General features: G+C 43.1%; 1 protein-coding gene across 1 annotated transcript; it reads right to left on the reverse strand.

Moving 5' to 3' along the window:
- Positions 1-4,189: 4,189 nt before the first annotated feature.
- Positions 4,190-15,428, reverse strand: zgpat (zinc finger, CCCH-type with G patch domain). Its single transcript, XM_024006102.2, has 7 exons — positions 15,337-15,428; positions 14,176-14,807; positions 12,742-12,875; positions 9,673-9,837; positions 6,408-6,530; positions 5,393-5,834; positions 4,190-5,012 (listed from the first exon to the last, which is right to left on the reverse strand). The coding sequence occupies exons 2-7, from the start codon at positions 14,754-14,756 to the stop codon at positions 4,874-4,876; spliced, it is 1,584 nt and encodes a 527-aa protein (XP_023861870.1). The 5' UTR covers positions 14,757-14,807; positions 15,337-15,428; the 3' UTR covers positions 4,190-4,873.
- Positions 15,429-17,112: the final 1,684 nt, after the last annotated feature.

Raw genomic sequence — 17,112 nt, forward strand, 5'->3', positions numbered from 1 at the left:
AGCAGCAATTTGCTCTAAAATAAGAAATGCCACATAGTGACCGAGCACAGAGTAGACCTGGTGGAATAAAGATAGTCAGCTGGAACTGTAATGGCTTAGGGCATATCGTGAAACGAGCTAAGGTTTTTTCTCATCTTAAATCACTAGGGGCTGACATAGTGCTTCTTCAAGAAACTCATATTAAACGCTCCGCTCAGGCCAAGCTACGAGTCGACTGGATCGGTCAGATATACCAGTCTAACTTTGATGCAAAAGCGAGAGGAGTAGCAATCCTGATAAGGAAAAACKTTCCTTTTGTTTACTCATCCTCGATTTCAGATCCTAATGGTCGATATATTATTGTTGCTGGTACACTGAATTCGAAACCAATAATCTTGGTCTCAGGAATCAGCTCTCATGAATATAAACAATATTGGAAATTGGAGACTGTACCTACCTTTGAAATGTGGTTACGGGATTTAGGGAATGTAATACATATGGAAAAGATACGATACAACACCTCCAATAGAAGTCCAGTGTTTTACAAAATATGGCAGCCGATACTGGATAAATGGTCTAGTCCCGCTTCATAACTGGGCTGACGATCTGCTGCTACTCTGTGCTGTACTCCACTCAATATTATTTTTGGCTTAACTACACTGCTTGTAATGACTATATGCTGTCTTCTTATACATGTACCACCTAATAGGATTTTGTTTTATTTTGTGTATGTGTGAGTTAAGTTTTGTTTTGTCCTCTAAATTGGCCATCCCATTCAACAGTACAATGAATGTCAATGTTTGTATTGCTGTCTTTTTTAATTTATTTTTTATTGGAAAATAATAAACAATATTATTTAAAAAATCAAATAATAATGCACTCAATCACAGATTCATTTGGCACATCATTGAGCACATGTTGTTATTACACATATTAAAATATATTGAGGCAAAAAGTACAGACAACCTACAAATACAACTTCATTGACTGAAGATTACATTTATTTCAATATGATTTACAGTAAATATATTGGCCATAAAACTATATGTAGCCTATATACTATGTAGCCTACTGTATTCATTTCTTAATTCAGTTTTCATTGCATCATTTTAGCCTTTGCTTGTTCAAATGCAAAGACATTGGCAACTTTGTATTTGTAAGTCAACTTCGTTCCCAAGTTATCAACAGTCACAGAGAGACAGATAAACAGCTTGATTATATGCTTAGCTGAGATTTTCTGTGTACAAAGTGGGCAAAAAAGCTTCTAACGACTCACTTCGCTGTTCTATGAGTGGTCTGAGGCAGTCGGTAAATAACGAGKYTTTTCAAGTGCAACTTTAACTATGGTTCTGGGAAACAGCTCAAAGATTTAACGATGCTCCTACAAAGGTTCTAGCGATGAACTTACTGTGRAGCCGTATGATGCCTTTGGGAAACCGGGCCCAGGTCTTCGCCTGCATACAATGAATGGATGGGCTTGACATGCACATATGCACACACACTCAGAGGGGACATTGAAGGAGTCATTCGCTTGAAATGTTGAATATAGGTTCCTGAATTGGGCAGGTTAATAACAATAGCAATAATGGAARAGTATACAGCTCTGTCACCTACTACCCTAACAGAACATGTCAAAACTCATGGAACAAAAATTACTTTTGGTCATCTTAGTACAGCAACTCTTCATACCCAAAGAAAATCCTCCTATATGAACAGAAAGGGATGTGGTCAGGGTAACATAGAAAACCTGGATCTTTGCTAGGGGGGTGTTCAGTTTCAATATCAATGGAGGGAAATGTCAGAAAAAAGCRATTTGTGGTTCATCATGAAGAATCACATCCCTAAGGCCTGATCATTATATTGATGTTTGTTCATCTGAAATGTTATCTGGCCTGATGARATATGCTCACGATCCTGAACAATTATCATGATCAGCAATAGGCATTCAAAGATAACTATGAAGTTCACAAATGTATTTTTCAACCTGATGAATCACCACTAAATCTTGATTTCTGGTTACCGGTGTTTGGGTGATGAGTGGAATTGATTCTCAATACGTTTCTGGGGCAGGATTTTAATGACCCCTATTTAAAGTCTCAGCTGTTCGATATTGATTTTGATGATGGAACAAAAGTAATTTATCAATGAAAAGAGAACTTTGTTATATCCAACGGCTCTTTTTTATTAACAGAAAATGAAACATGGACAAGAGTTTTACAATTAAAATCTTGGACGGGTGGCGCAGCGGTCTAAGGCACTGCATTGCAGTACTTGAATCGTCACTACAGACCTGGGGTCGATCCCAGGCTGTGTCGCAGCCGGCCGCGACCGGAAGACCATTGAGGCGGCGCACAATTGGCCCAGCATTGTCTCGGAGCTGTCATTATGGGGTATGGTATGTAGATTGCTGAGGATTTTATTTATTTATTTAATCCAGTTTAGAATAAGGCTGTAACGTAGCAAAATGAGGTAAAAGTCAAGGGATCTGAATACTTTCCGAAGGCACTGTATATACATCTCTATCGGTCTGCCTGCCTACAAAAGTGGGACTGCATCCCTTTTCTAGTTAGGTGGTGTTCACAGGGGATAGAAAAAGCATCGGTCTGTACTTCCTCAAAAGGGTGAAGTCACCTTATATTCCGAACCACGATTTCAACCTTTTAATAATGTATTTGAAAGAGCAAGGGAGATTGTAAAAAATGTCTATTTGGATCAGTAGATTCAATCACCGCTCGGGCACAGCCGCTTCAGACAATGGGCTTGTTCGACATTGCAATCAACATATAAACGCAATATGTAAAGTGTTGGTCCCATGTTTCATGAGCTGAAATTAAAGATCCCAGGAATTTTCCATATGCACAAAAAGCTTATTTCTCTCAAATGTTGTGCCCAAATGTTTACATCCCCATTTCTCCTTTGCCAAGACAACCCATCCACCTGACAGGTGTGGCATTTCAAGAAGCTGATTAAACAGCATGATCATTACACAGGTGCACCTTGTGCTGGGGACAATAAAAGGCCACTAAAATGTGCAGTTGTSTCACACAACATAATGCCACTGATGTCTCAAGTTCTAGAGTGTGCAATTGGCATGCTGACTGCAAGAATGTCCAACAGAGCTGTTGCCAGAGATTTTAATGTTAATTTCTCTACCATAGGCCCCCTCCAACGTTAGAGAGACTTTGTTTTAGAGACTTTGGCAGTACTTTCAACTGGCCTCACAACCTTATGTATGGCGTCATGTGGGCGAGTGTTTTGCTGATGTCTACGTTGTCAGAGTGCCCCATGGTGGCGGTGGGGTTATGGTATGGGCAGGTATAAGCTACGGACAACAAACACAATTGCATTTAACTTCCGGCGCCGACAGAGATGGCCGCCTCGCTTCAGTTTGAATGAGATACCGTGACGAGGCCCATTGTCGAGCCATTCATCCTCTGCCATAACCTAATATTTCAGCATGATAATGCATGGTCCCAGGTCGTAATGATCTGTAAACAATTCCTGGAAGCTGAAAATATATGGCCTTCATACTCAAACATGTCACCCATTGACCATGTTTGGGATGCTCTAGATTGTCGTGTACGATAGCGTGTTCCAGTTCCCGCCAATATGCAGCAACTTCACACAGCCATTGGAGTGGGAGAACATTCCACAGGCCACAATCAACAGCCTGATCAACTGTATGCAAAGGAGATGCGTCGCGCTGTCAAATGGTGGACACACCAGATACTGGCTGATTTTCTGATCCACACCCCTACTTTGTTTTTTTTAAGGTATCTGTATTCCCAGTCTTGTGAATTCAATAGAGTAGGGCCCAAAGGATTGATTTCAATTGCCTGGAAAGTAATACTCCAAATTCCTTATTTAATAAAGAGACAATGGCAGTAGCTAGAAGCTGAGTATGACAGAGGATGCGGGGGTGAAGGGATGGGCTTCACTTTAAAACACTCGAAAGGTCTSTGAACTCAAGATTTCAATCCCCAAGTCAGTCAAAAATCTGAGGTGGGCGAGAGATCAAAGCTGGCACCCGCATCTGTTCAAAATAATTCAAATTTCTTCTGACAAAACCTGTCAAAGGTTCCATAAGAATAACAAATATGAAAACACAAGCATTTCTTGGGATACATTTTTTTTTTTAATATCACGCTTAGGTTGTGCATGAGGTTTATATTTACAAAGAATGGAAAATGTACAGTGAGTTCTGAAAACATTGGCAAAATAATAAAAACATTTATTTAATGAAAGCTGTCCACTCCAAACTATATAACATAAGAAAATGGTTAATTACATTGGCGGAACTTTTTATTTAAACTTAAATTTAACTAGKCGAGTCAGTTAAGAACAAATTCTTATTTACAATGACAGCCTAGGAACAGTGGGTTAACTGCCTTGTTCAGGGGCAGAACGAGAGATTTTTACCTTGTCAGCTTGGGGATCCGATCCAGCAACCTTTCGATTACTGGCCCAACACTCTAACCACTAGGCTACCTGCCYCCCCAACATGAAAAACAACCTAAGAGAATTATGGACCTGAAACCAAAATCTGTCATATCCACCTATATGTAGCCGTCTCATCCATGATAAACAGTTAATCCAAGTGTGTCATGGCTCATCCTTTAAAAAACAAGAGGGTCATCAGCAACTGACCCACACTTAAAATCTCCACCACTGCAATCCATGTCGACATTTCATAAACAAAAACGGACCAATATTAACAGAAATAACTCATGCATGGAGCCAGTTGACTACTCCAAAAAAAGGCAAAGTCCAAAAACCAGAGGCCTTAAGATAATCCAAAGTCTTTTGAGTCAAATGGATGAAATAAGCTCAAGGAGGCACCTCTCTCAGTTGACAAAAATTGTTTGTGGGTTCTAATCACTGGAGGACCGTGTGGTCAAAACTCTGTCATTTTCTTGTGAGTGTCAGCCTTCCTGTTCTCCCTCTGGGCTGAGAGCTCCTGGGCCTTCTGCTGGACCAGCAGGCTGCGGGCTGCAGACAGCTTCTCTTCCAGGTGAGTCACCATGGAAGAATCCCTGTGGGGACACAGAGGGGAACAGTGATTTAATAAGAACTACTTAGACATGGGGAGGAGTTGCTTTACAGACGTACACTATAGAAGTGCATCTACAGAAGCAAAGTTGCTACAGAGGAAGAAAACTAAAGAGTTCTGAGAGAGGGAGAGGCTGCATTGGGAGAATAGGGACCTACTATATTTGTGATTTGCTGCAAATCCTAAACCCATCTCTAGTCAGCAAAGATCAAACTATCATTGACATGAGTTGAGACAACATTGTTTAACAACTACAGTACACTGCCATTCACATCTGATGGCCGGTGAAGTGCTCCTGTATGGCTGTTGGGCATCCATCTTATGATATGAGAGGTGAGTTCCAAGGGTCCCTCCTTTCCTTACCTCCCAGTCCGTCGGCTCAGGGACTCTGTGAGTCTCTGGATCTCCCTCTCCGTCTGGGTCACCCTCTCTGCCGCCTGGAACAGCTTCACGTTCAGGTTTCTCTTGGTGCTCTTCCCCCCCTTGTAAGCCTCCACTCCGGCCCCTTGAGACGATGGAGTATGTGAGGGAGGTGGGCCACAAGTGCCTCCTGCCTCAGGGTTGGCATCCCCGTTGCCCAGCTTGCGGTTCAGGAAGTCAAAGACGTTGTGGCACCCACCAGTGTTACGTGCACGAGCCTTTCTTGTTCTCTTATTGCGGCTCACCTGCTGCCCATCTTTGCCTTTGGCCACTTTGCTCTGCGTCTTCCTCGCAGTGAGCTCAGCACACTGGTCCAGAGATTTACCTTTGGGCATGACCACCGCCAGCACTGGCTCCACCCGACCCTCTGACGTTTTACCCAGACCTGTTGGGCACAGACGCATCTACTATGGGCTTGCTGGGAACGGCAAATTGTGGCTTGTATCTCGAAAAGCAATTAAACTGAAAGCCTAAAACAATGGCTATTTGTGTGATGCGTTAAAGTGGATTTTAGGGTGTCAAATTAAAATGACCACAGTAAAATTGATTTAAACTTAGAGTACGAGTTGTATGGGACATTGCTTTTACTAATCCACACATTTCACAAATCTAAGGGCAGACGTAAGAGGGGGAGGCCCAAAACAACATTGCAGAGAACAATCAAGACTGAGCTCCATCAACACCAGCAGAGCTGGAGCATGGTGAAGATGATCCGAGACTGACAGAAGTGGAGACTGTTGCTGCACCTATGTGCCAGAGTGTTTCACTAATCCTTGAATGTGAACTAACCTTTTAAATTGACAATTTCATTCACCAGAAAATGTGCCACAAGGCAATATGCATTTGATTTTAGAGTAGCCCAACATTTTTCATTACATTGTGTTTTACAGTATTACTGCAAAGTATTACTTATCTGCATTGTCTCCATGTTTGTTGACTGATAATCACTGGTGTTTACCTTTCCCATATTCATATCCCATTTTGAGCATGAGCTTGGAGCCTATGCCTCTTGTGTGTGCCTCCCAGCCACCAAAGGCAGAAGAACTTCTCGACGACGCCCAATCCTCCTCTTGGGTTAAAACTGAAGGGTCAATGAGAAGACAAACTAAATAGTTTAGCTACATGCAGGGCATCTGTACAAAGAAACATTCAGCCAAGTTACTGTGTAAGTAGGTTTCATGTTATCCACTAATGTTTGGGGTTAGAGCGAAAGGAAAAACATTGATTCAATTGGGAAGTAAATTACAAATCAATAACATCCTCTATTTCTACATTAGGGTCGATTGCATTGCCAGCATGCCCCAAAATATTTTTGCCATCTCAGATTGTCTTATCGAAACGTCATTGGAGTGAAGGATGTTTAACATGCTTTTGYCAATTGTATCAAACCATTTTTTMGGAAAATCATGATGAAAGTGGCTATTTTAGGCCATTTATTTGATRCGTTAACCGTACATGATACAAACACCACCTTGGAATACAATGAGGGGGGCATGCACAGCTCTCAAAAGGGCCTAAAATTGACAATTTCATCATGACCCCCCCCAAAAAATAATTTTAAACATCCTTCCAACAAAGTTCTTATGTGAGAATTGCCAAAACAATCTGTTATAACCCAAATTATTTCTGGCCATGCTGGGGTAGAATGACCCATAACAATGTCTTTAAGGTAGCTGCATACCATTACCTGGAAATCCTCAAGACAAAGCCTACAAACCTGACTCAGTTACACCAGCCCTGTCAGGAGGAATGGGCCAACATTCACCCAACTTATTGTGGGAAGCTTGTGGAAGGCTACCCGAAACGTTTGACCCAAGTTAAACAATTTAAAGGCAATGCTACCAAATACTAATTGAGTGTATGTAAACTTCTGACCCACTGGAAATGTGATAAAGCTGAAATAAAAATCACTCCACTATTATTCTGACATTTCACATTCTTAAAATAAAGTGGTGATCCTAACTGACCTAAGACAGGGAATTTTTAACAGGGATTTTTTTTAAATATATTTTTGTATGTAAACTTAAGTATGTAAACTTCCGACTTCAACTGTACGTACGGTCACCGCACTTATTGATGAAACAGGTGACTGATGTGGTATACTCCTCAATGCCATTGGATGAATCACGGAACATATTACAGTCTGTGCTAGCAAACCAGTACTGTAACTGAGCATCAGACCACTTCTGCATTGAGCGAGTCAATGGTACTTCCTGCTGGAGTTTTTGCTTGTAAGCAGGAGGATAGAATTATGGTCAGATTTGCCAAATGGGAGGCGAGAGAAAGCTTTGTACGCGTCTCTGTGAGTGGAGTAAAGGGGGTATATATATATATATATATTTAGAACCCCCTTATTTGCAAGTGACATGCTGGAAGAAATTAGGTAAAACGGATGAAGTTTTCAGGCATTAAAGTCCACTAGGAGCGGCGTGTCTGGGTGAGCATTCTCGTTTGCTAATGGCCWTATAGGGCTCGTTGAGTGAGGTCTTCGTGCCAGCATCAGTTTGTGGTGGCAAATAGACAGATACGAAAAATAGATAAATTCTCTTGGTGAATAGTGCGGTCTACAGCTTATCATGAGGTACTCTACCTCAGGCGAGCAAAACCGCAAGACTTCTTTAATATTAGAGCACACTAGCTGTTGTTGACAAATAGACACAGACCACCACCCCTCGTCTTACCAGAGGTTGCTGTTCCGTCTTTCCGATGCACGGAAAACCCAGCCAACTGTATATTATCCATTTCCTCATTTCAGCCACGACTCATTGAAACATAAGAGATTTGTTTTTAATGTCCCGTCAGTAGGACAGTCTCAAACGGAGCTCATCCAGTTTACTCTCCAGTGACTGCACATTCATCAGTAACATAGATGGTAAAGGCAGTTTATCCACTCACTGACAAATTCTCACCAAGCACCCAGATCAGCACCCCCCCGTATCGGCACCTCCTCTTCATGCAAATGACTGGATTTGGGTCTGGTCCGGGAGGAGTGTTAAATCTTTTGCCTCCYATTCGTTAAAGTAAAAATCTTTGACCAGTCCGAGGTGAGTAATCGCTGTTCTGATGTTCAGAAGCTCTTTCCGGTCATAAGAGACAGTGGCAGAAACATTGTTAAAAAAATAAAAATAAAAAAAAAAAGTTACAAATTGGTTAGGAGCCCGTAAAACAGCAGCCACACCCTCCGGCTCCATTTGTAACCACGCCAGACATCCACATCTGGCTTCTTCACCCGAGGGATCATATGAAACCATTCACCCGGACAGCTGATGAAACTGTGGGTTTGCACAAACTGTCAGAAACCGTCTCAGGGAAGCTCAACTGAGTGCTCGTCATCCTCACCAGGGTCTTGACRTGACTGCAGTTCGCCGTTGTAACCGACTTCAGTGGACAAATGCTCACCTTTGATGGCCTTTGGTACGCTGGAGAAGTGTGTTCTTCACGGATGAATCCCGTTTTCAACTGTACCGGCCAGATGGCAGACTGCATGTATGGCGTCGTGTTGGGGAGCGGTTTGCTGATGTCAACGTTGTGAACAGAGTGCCCCATGGTGGCGGTTGGGTTATGGTATGGGCAGACATAAGCTACGGACAATGAACGCAATTGCATTTTATCGATAGCAATTTGAATGCTCAAAGATACCTTGACGAGATCCTGAGGCCCATTGTCGTGCCATTCATCTGCCGCCATCACCTCATGTTTCAGAATAATGCATGACCCGAGGTCGCAAGGATCTGTACACAATTCCTGGAGGCTGAAAATGCCCCAGTTCATCCATGGCCTGCATAATCACCAGACATATCACCCATTGAGCATGTTTGGGACGCTCTGGATTAACGTGTACGACAGTGCGTTCCAGTTCCATATCCAGCAACTTCACACAGACATTGAAGAGGAGTGGGACAACATTCCACAATCAACAGCCAGATCAACTCTATGCAGAGGAGATGTGTCGCGCTGCATGAGGCGAATGGTGGTCACACCAGATACTGATTGGTTTGCTGATCCACGCCCCMAATTTTTTTTTWATGTATCTGTGACCAACAAATGCATATCTGTATTCCCAGTCATGTGAAATCCATAGATTAGGGTCTAATTAATGTATTTAAACTGACTGATTTCCTTGTATGAACTTATACTCAGTAAAAACTTTGAAATTGTTGCAAGTTGCGTATATATTTTTGTTCAGTGTATATGGTCTACACATTGTTGAAAGAGGTACCTACCTATGGGGAACGCTGCTTCGCCCTCTCCGTTGTCATCATCCTCCGAGTCAGAGCAGGAGGGCAGGTCATCTTCTCTCAACGGTGGGATGACCCCGTCAGCCTCCACCATGACGTTCTTCAGCAAGGCCGAGTCGAACTTCACCGTGTAGAAATCATCGTCGATGTCTACTCAGACAGACGAGAGCATTTCAATCACCTTGGTTAGTGGAACACAGTAATCTGAGCTGATCAGACATTAATCTTGTCTACTACCCAACATTGACATGACACCCAACATGATGTAACTAATTCGGAACTCAATAGGCTACATCTCTAGTAGTGGGTAAATTGGGTGAAATTGAATGGGTTTGAGAAAGGCAATGCTTGTTATGCTGTACGTCAGCCATACTCAAAAGGCGGGCCACAGTCCGGATCTGGACCCAGAACAGGGTCAAAATAGATCGCTGGGCATGACTTACAAAATAAGAAACAGTGCCTTCAGAAAGTACTCATATTCCTTGACTTATTCTAAGTTGTTGTATTACAACCTGAATTCAAAAAGGATCACCTATCTATACACACACACACACACTACCCCATAATGACAAAGTGAGTGTGAAAAAAAAGAAAGAAATGTTAGCAAATTCATTCAAAATGAAATAAAGAAATCTCATTTACCTAAGTATTCACACCCGAGTCAAAATGTTTTAGAAGCACCTTTGTCTGCCATTACAGCTTTTGGCATGTCTGTATCAGCTTTGAACAACTGGATTTGGGGATCTCCCATTCTTCTTTGCTGATTTTCTTAAGCTCTTAAATTGGACGGGGAGCGGCGGTAAACAGCATTCAAGTCTTTCCACACATTTTCAATGGGATTCAAGTCTGGGCTTTATCTGGGCCACTCAAGGACTTTCACATTCTTGTTCTGAAGCCATTACAGCATTGCTTTGGCTGTATGCTTGGGATCATTGTCCTGTTGGAATGTACATTTTCACCCCAGTCTAAGGTCGTTTGCACTCTGGATTAGGTTCTCATCAAGGATTTGCTTGTACTTGGATCCATTCATTGTTCCCTCTATCCTCACCAGTCTCGCAGTCCCTGCCACAAACTTATAGCATGATGCTACCGCGCCCATGCTTCACAGTAGGGATGGTGTTAGATGGGTGATGAGCTGTGCTTGGTTTTCTCCAGACATAGCGCTTTGCATTCAGGCCAAAGAATTACATTTTTGTCTCATCAGACCACAGAATCTTTTGCCGTGTGCTCTGTCTTTCACGTGCCTTTTTGCAAACTCCAGCCCTGCGTCTTTTTCTCAGGAGTTGCTTCCGTATGGCCACTTATCGAATCAAATGTATTTAGAAAGCCCTTTTTACCTCAGCAGGTCTCAAAGTGCTGTACAGAACCCAGCCTAAAACCCAAAAGAGCAAGCAACACAGCTGTAGAAGCACAGTGGCTAGGAAAAACTCCCTAGAAAAGGCTGGAACCTAGGAAGAAACCTAGAGAGGAACCAGGCTCTGAGGGGTGGCCAGTCCTCTTTTGGCTGTGCTGGGGGAAGATAAGAGTACAGGACATTAAGGCCAGATCGTTCTTCAAGATGTTCAAACGTTTATTATTTTGACCCTGCTTGTCATTTATAATCACAGAGGCTGTAGAGGGTGCAACAGAGGWCAGCACCTCAGGAGGCCGACCAGGGTCTTGACCTGACTGCAGTTCAACGTCGTAACCAACTTCAGTGGACAAATGCTCACCTTCGATGGCCACTGGCACATTGGAGAAGTGTGCTCTTCATGGATGAATCCCGGTTTCAGCTGTACCGGGGCAGATGGCAGACAGTGTGTATGGCTTCGTGTGGGCGAGTGGTTTGCTGATGTCAACGTTGTGAACAGAGTTCCCCATGGTGGCGGTGGGGTTATGGTATGGGCAGGCATATGCTACGGACAATGAACCTAATTGCATTTTATCGATAGCAATTTCAATGCACAGAGATATAGTGATGAGATCCTGAGGCCCATTGTTGTGCCATTCATCCACCGCCATTATCATGTTAAAGCATGATAATGCATGGCCCCAGGTTGTAAGGATCTGTACACAATTCCTGAAAGAAGAAAATGGCCCAGTTCTTCCATGGTRACCCATTGAGCATGTTTGGGATTCTCTGGATCGACGTGTACGTCAGTGCGTTCCAGTTCCCGCCAATATCCAGCAACGTCACACAACCATGGAAGAGGAGTGGGACAACATTCCACAATCAACAGCCTGATCAACTCTATGAGAAGGAGATGTGTCACGCTGCACGAGGCAAATGGTGGTCACACTGTTTTCTGATCTCCGCCCCTACTTTTTTTAAGGTATCTTTGACCAACAGATGCATATCTGTATTCCCAGTCATGTGAAATCCATAGATTAGGGCCTAATTAATTAATTTAAATTGACTGATTTCCTTATATGAACTGTAACTCAGTAAAATTGTTGAATATTGCGTTAAAAAAAATGTGTTCAGTGTAAATGTTGTAGTTATCATGGCCTGGAGCCTTGACCCCCAGGGCGCCCCCATTGATTTTGTTTAGTCACTCAGGTATCATACCTTGTCGTGCTGCTGCTCCAGTTTCTGCTGTTCTGCCTGCAGCTATGGAACCCTGACCTGTTCATCAAATGCTACCTTGTCCCAGACCTGTGGTTGTCCACTCCCCCGCTCTCTCTGCTATGAGAAGTTTTTCCTAGCCATCGTGTGACTACGTCTGCATTGCTTGCTCTTTGGGGTTTTAGGCTGGGTTCTGTATAAGGTACTTTGTGACATGTGGATGTAAAAAAGGCTTTATAATACATTTGATTGATTGATTGATATGAACACACATAAGACATGGCAAAATGTGTAGAATTGCGGGAAATTATCTTTAAAAATTTGCAACACTCTCTCTCGGCCAACAAGAGGGGTGCGAACAGTTTGGGGTTGCAAGGTGGGTGTTTGTTCCTACGCCAATAAATGACAATATCCATCCAGACATTTGTCACATAGAAAGTGTGTGACCGGACCTCCTCAAATAGTAGTTGAGTACCCCTGCTGTAGGTGATGGACAGTCAGTGACGCACCTGTTATTTTGCCCGAGTACCAGATGCCATCGTCTTGCCTGGCCAAGCAGGAGGAGCCCTCTTGAAGGTTAGTGAGGTCCGACTCCAGGAACTCTCTGAGCTCTGACACATACACCACCTCGCCATGGGAGAACCTACAGCACCAGGACAGGGGTCAGACGAGTGTCCTTACTGAGACGGCGTATCATAGCCAGGAATATAACATTGGTGAGAGTAGTCGAAAAGGGTTTCAATTGAACTGAAAATAAGGTACAAAAGATTGCATGAAAGCTCAACACTTCAAKCATTTTATGGCAAGTAAAATCAAGTGTAAAACCAAGTGGGGGTTGAGGAAAAATAAGGGTGTAACGTTATAATTTGAATGACAAAAATGAAGATATTATTACTTCATCAGTTACAAAGGAAATGTGTGTTCTYCTTTCCTTCCGACCCTGTAAAAAGACATCCGCGTAAGATCATAGATAGGTTTTCTGTTAAAACTATAAGAAAAATGTATACAATTTAATGTGAAGACCTAAACTGCCAGCAACAGTTTAGGTCTCACGGTGCATCCCTTTCAGATGGTTAAGCATTGCACCTGTARTGCCGTACCTCAATTCTACCGCTAAAAGTTAGCATTTCCTTCTCACTCTACTTCTTAATGTATTGCCATTCAGGACTTCGCTGCTGTCGCTTGCCTTTCTTGTTAATGATGACGACGTAGTGGTGGAGTGTAGACTCCAAAATAATTTCTGAGTGTCAAGATTCCTTAGATTGAGTATTTTTGGAACGGAGGAAACTGATTAGTTGCTGTACTTCCAAGAAGAAACACTCATATCTTTCATAGCGAGGGACGGTAAGAGGCACAGTGTAGGCAGGTCGGCTACCAGGCAGACAGAACAGTGCACTACGCCCATCTATCTCAATTTCTGGGCTTGCAATGTCTTGCAACTTCAGTAAAACAGGGACTACCATCAGTGAATAGAGTAGGATATTCTACACGCAGTAGAGCAAAAACTGAACACACTCGCATCATTAGTGAAGAGAAAGAGCACGGGTGTAATCATTAGTCCAAACAGTTGCAAAACGTAACGTTCCGGTTTGCAACTAAAACTAGAGTTTTAAGAAACATTTTGCAAAAGAATCGGCGTAATGAACAAGGCCCAGGCGAGCCAGCGCAAGGGAAAGAGAGGAGGGGGCAGGCTGAAAAAAAATGTGATGCACATGTCGTGCACATCTCGCAAATTCACCGAAGTAGCATGAAGTTAGACACTCCCCTCTGGATTTATTTAAATTACATAACATTTCCCAGGCCTATCGTCTAGTTCGGCTATAACATGGAAAATAACATGTTTTGTGATAACTGCAATTCGATTTGAATTTGGTTTCAGATTTTTCTTAACGTTAAGGATCACAATTTAATTTAAATGTTCACCCCTTAATAAAACTCTATACCTGCAGTTGTCTGCGAAGCGACACTTGTCCTCCAGGAAGAAGGGGCAGGGCTTCATGGACTTCTGTGTGGGATGGACATACAGCACCCTCACCTGGGTCTCATTCCTGTCACAACTCTCTGTCCCCACAATCATTGCATTGTGGTACTCCAATGTCCCCCAAGAGGTGCGGTAGGGTGCTCGCACTTTGGTGCCACTTAGCGCATCTCCCTCTCCCTCCACCTCGCCATCATCCTCCTCCTCTCTCTCATCTTCCCTCTCTCTCATGTCTGAGCTACTTCCGGAAACCTCCCCCACTTCCGAGTAGAAGGCAGCAAACTCATTGTCCAAGCCACCGTTAGCTGGTGTGCCTGTGGCTAGCAACTGGAGCCCGTCATCCTCTTCGAGAGTGGCTAGGAGCCGACTCTTCTTGACCGACACTAGGCTACCTTCTGTGAGTTCTATCAGCTGAGAGAGGTCTTCTTTCAGTTTTAGCAGGTCAGCCTGCTGCGACGGGTCCAGGCCGGCCAACAGGGCACTTTCCACCTGCTGCAGCTGGGCGCTGTAGGCCGTGATGGCTGCCTCCAGGGTTCCTTCGTCCATACTGGCCTGGGTGGGCAGCAACCACTGGTCAACATCTAGTTATTAAGGAGTCTGTGGCACAAGAAAAGCTCATGAATAGATGTGTGTCTGGGTCATGTGTCCATCATTAACATGTTGCATAACTAGGTCTGGATGTGCATCCATCAGCTAACTTACTTGCTAGGCTATGGCTAGAAAAGTTAGCTATCATGCTTAGCTATAAAAACACCATGACATGAGCTCAACTGTGATAATGACAACGATTAGCTGAAGAACACTGAACTCCGTTCTCTTATATCGAAAGCAGATATAGCTAGAAGAGTTGAGCGTTCCTCAGTTAGCGTATCTGTCTACCTAGCTAACTAAATTAGCTAGTTAGCTAAATGAATCAAGAGGGGTACCTAGCTAAGGTTACCTAGCCATATAACATTCAAAGTAAATGGCAAATCGTCAATTAGGAAGATATCACAAATATTGCTGCTAGTTAGCAACACATTTAGCAAATGCAATGATAATCAAGCTAGCTAACAGTTTATGCTATCTAGCTGTTGAGTACCAGTAGCCAGCAGGCTAGCAATTCAATTAGAAACGTTATACTTACTTCGTGACATTCAACACCTTTTCTACAAAAAATGTCTATTGGGGTGAGAACTTTAAAGTCATGTTGCAAGAGAACACATAACAACAATAGGGGAAATACAAGCAGGCTACCGAAGGTGTTGGTCCGAATGAAACGTAACCCGGAAGTAATTAATTTCCCACTGCGTCTTCACGAAATAGAAGTATTTTGAAAGTATCATTATAGAATCATTAAACAGTGACGAATTGGCAGAAAATATKAATTTATATAGGTTGAGAATACGTTTTCTTGCATTTAGCAGATTTTTTTTCAAGATACATATATTAAACAATCTTGACCGTTTCAAAAAGTGCTGTAACATAATGGATAAGTGTAACTAATGTGTGTGTGTGATCAATCATGAGGACCCTATTTCCTGTAGCGCAGTAAATCAATAAATGGACAAAAGAAAGTAGTGTATCTCAGACTTAGTGATACTTTGGGTGCGTTAGTAAATTCACTCTGGCTATCTACACCGARTTCAGAGCGCTCTTGTCTGAGTGTGTCGTAAACGTCGCAAAAAAAGCGTAATTAAATTGTTGCCAGCAGCACAGTTACAGTCACCAACTCTCTGGATAACATGAAAAACCCAACCAGCTCTGCTCGGCGAGCAAAATTAGTGAGGTGTTCTATCATTTGTGTCTGGAAGTAGCTAGCAAGTTAGCTTGAGTGCTTGACTGCCACTGTGAGGTCAGAACGCTCGGATCAACCCTACTACTGGGCCAGAGTGCCCAGAGCGAAACGCTCTGAATTTACGAAGGACAATCTGACAACGCCCTGAATTTACAAACGCCTAGAGTAGACGCTTGCACTCCAGATTGAATTTCCAAACGCACCACAAGCTAGCCAACATTAGCCGGTTAGCTTCTTCTTCGATGAGGTTTACCGGCGGTTGGCTGCCACCTACTAGACTGGAGTACAACTCCCTTATACTTTGCTTGAAAAAAAAGAATGGGACACCACCACTTAACACAACCTGTAACTCTTCTAATATCAAGTCTCACACACCCAAATAGCTCGCTGCAGTAGCCACCACAACCTCAATTTTTGCGACTTACATTCCATCCCTGCAGTACAGTCGATAACCATTGCTATAAATGCAAAAAATCCAATCTTACTGAAACATATATCACTTGTTGGCATACCCCTCTGTGCTGGTACAGATCTACTACTCACACACCACTCACACCACTCCTCTCAGGATCCATCCCCCTTGACCCACCTTCCCCTACTTTCTTCACTGCCTCAGCATATGACAACTTCTGCACTACTCTAACCCTGGAAACCTCAACCTGCCTCTCTCGCACGGGACATTTCTGATCCCCAGCCCCATGGGCAACCCTACAATTAACACATACCACTACTTTCCCCAATACTACACATTCCTTTGTCTCATGCCCTTCTGCACACTTCTCACACCTAGGAACCTTCTTCCTACACACTGCTGCTACATGCCCATAAGCTTGACACCTGTAACAACGTAATGTATTCGGCACAAAAGCTTGTCATGGATAACTTATATATCCTAACATCACTTTGTTGGTCAAAGACTCAACATCAAAAGTCAAAAGAACCGACAATGACTCTTCTATTTCACCACTCATGCCACCCTGTCTGCGTCGCATCGAACGACGAGAATCACAAACACCGTGAATCTTTTTCTTCTGTTGGAGCACCTTCTCCCTCTGACCAGCAGAAACATAAACAATTATCACAAGACCACTTCTGGTTACCCTCACTGATTCCACAGCACCCAAC

The sequence above is a fragment of the Salvelinus sp. IW2-2015 genome, linkage group LG17, assembly GCF_002910315.2.
Source record: "Salvelinus sp. IW2-2015 linkage group LG17, ASM291031v2, whole genome shotgun sequence".
Classification (NCBI taxonomy): domain Eukaryota; kingdom Metazoa; phylum Chordata; class Actinopteri; order Salmoniformes; family Salmonidae; genus Salvelinus; species Salvelinus sp. IW2-2015.

What these genes read in the sequence shown, in the direction of transcription:
- zgpat (XM_024006102.2), bottom strand. Translation starts at nt 14,756, where the DNA reads ATGGACGAAGGAACCCTGGAGGCAGCCATCACGGCCTACAGCGCCCAG. An exon ending in CGCTTCGCAGACAACTGCAG is followed by an intron (nt 12,876 to 14,175) that starts GTATAGAGTTTT and finishes CTGGTGCTGTAG; the next exon opens with GTTCTCCCATGGCGAGGTGG. An exon ending in GGGATATGAATATGGGAAAG is followed by an intron (nt 5,835 to 6,407) that starts GTAAACACCAGT and finishes TGTGCCCAACAG; the next exon opens with GTCTGGGTAAAACGTCAGAG.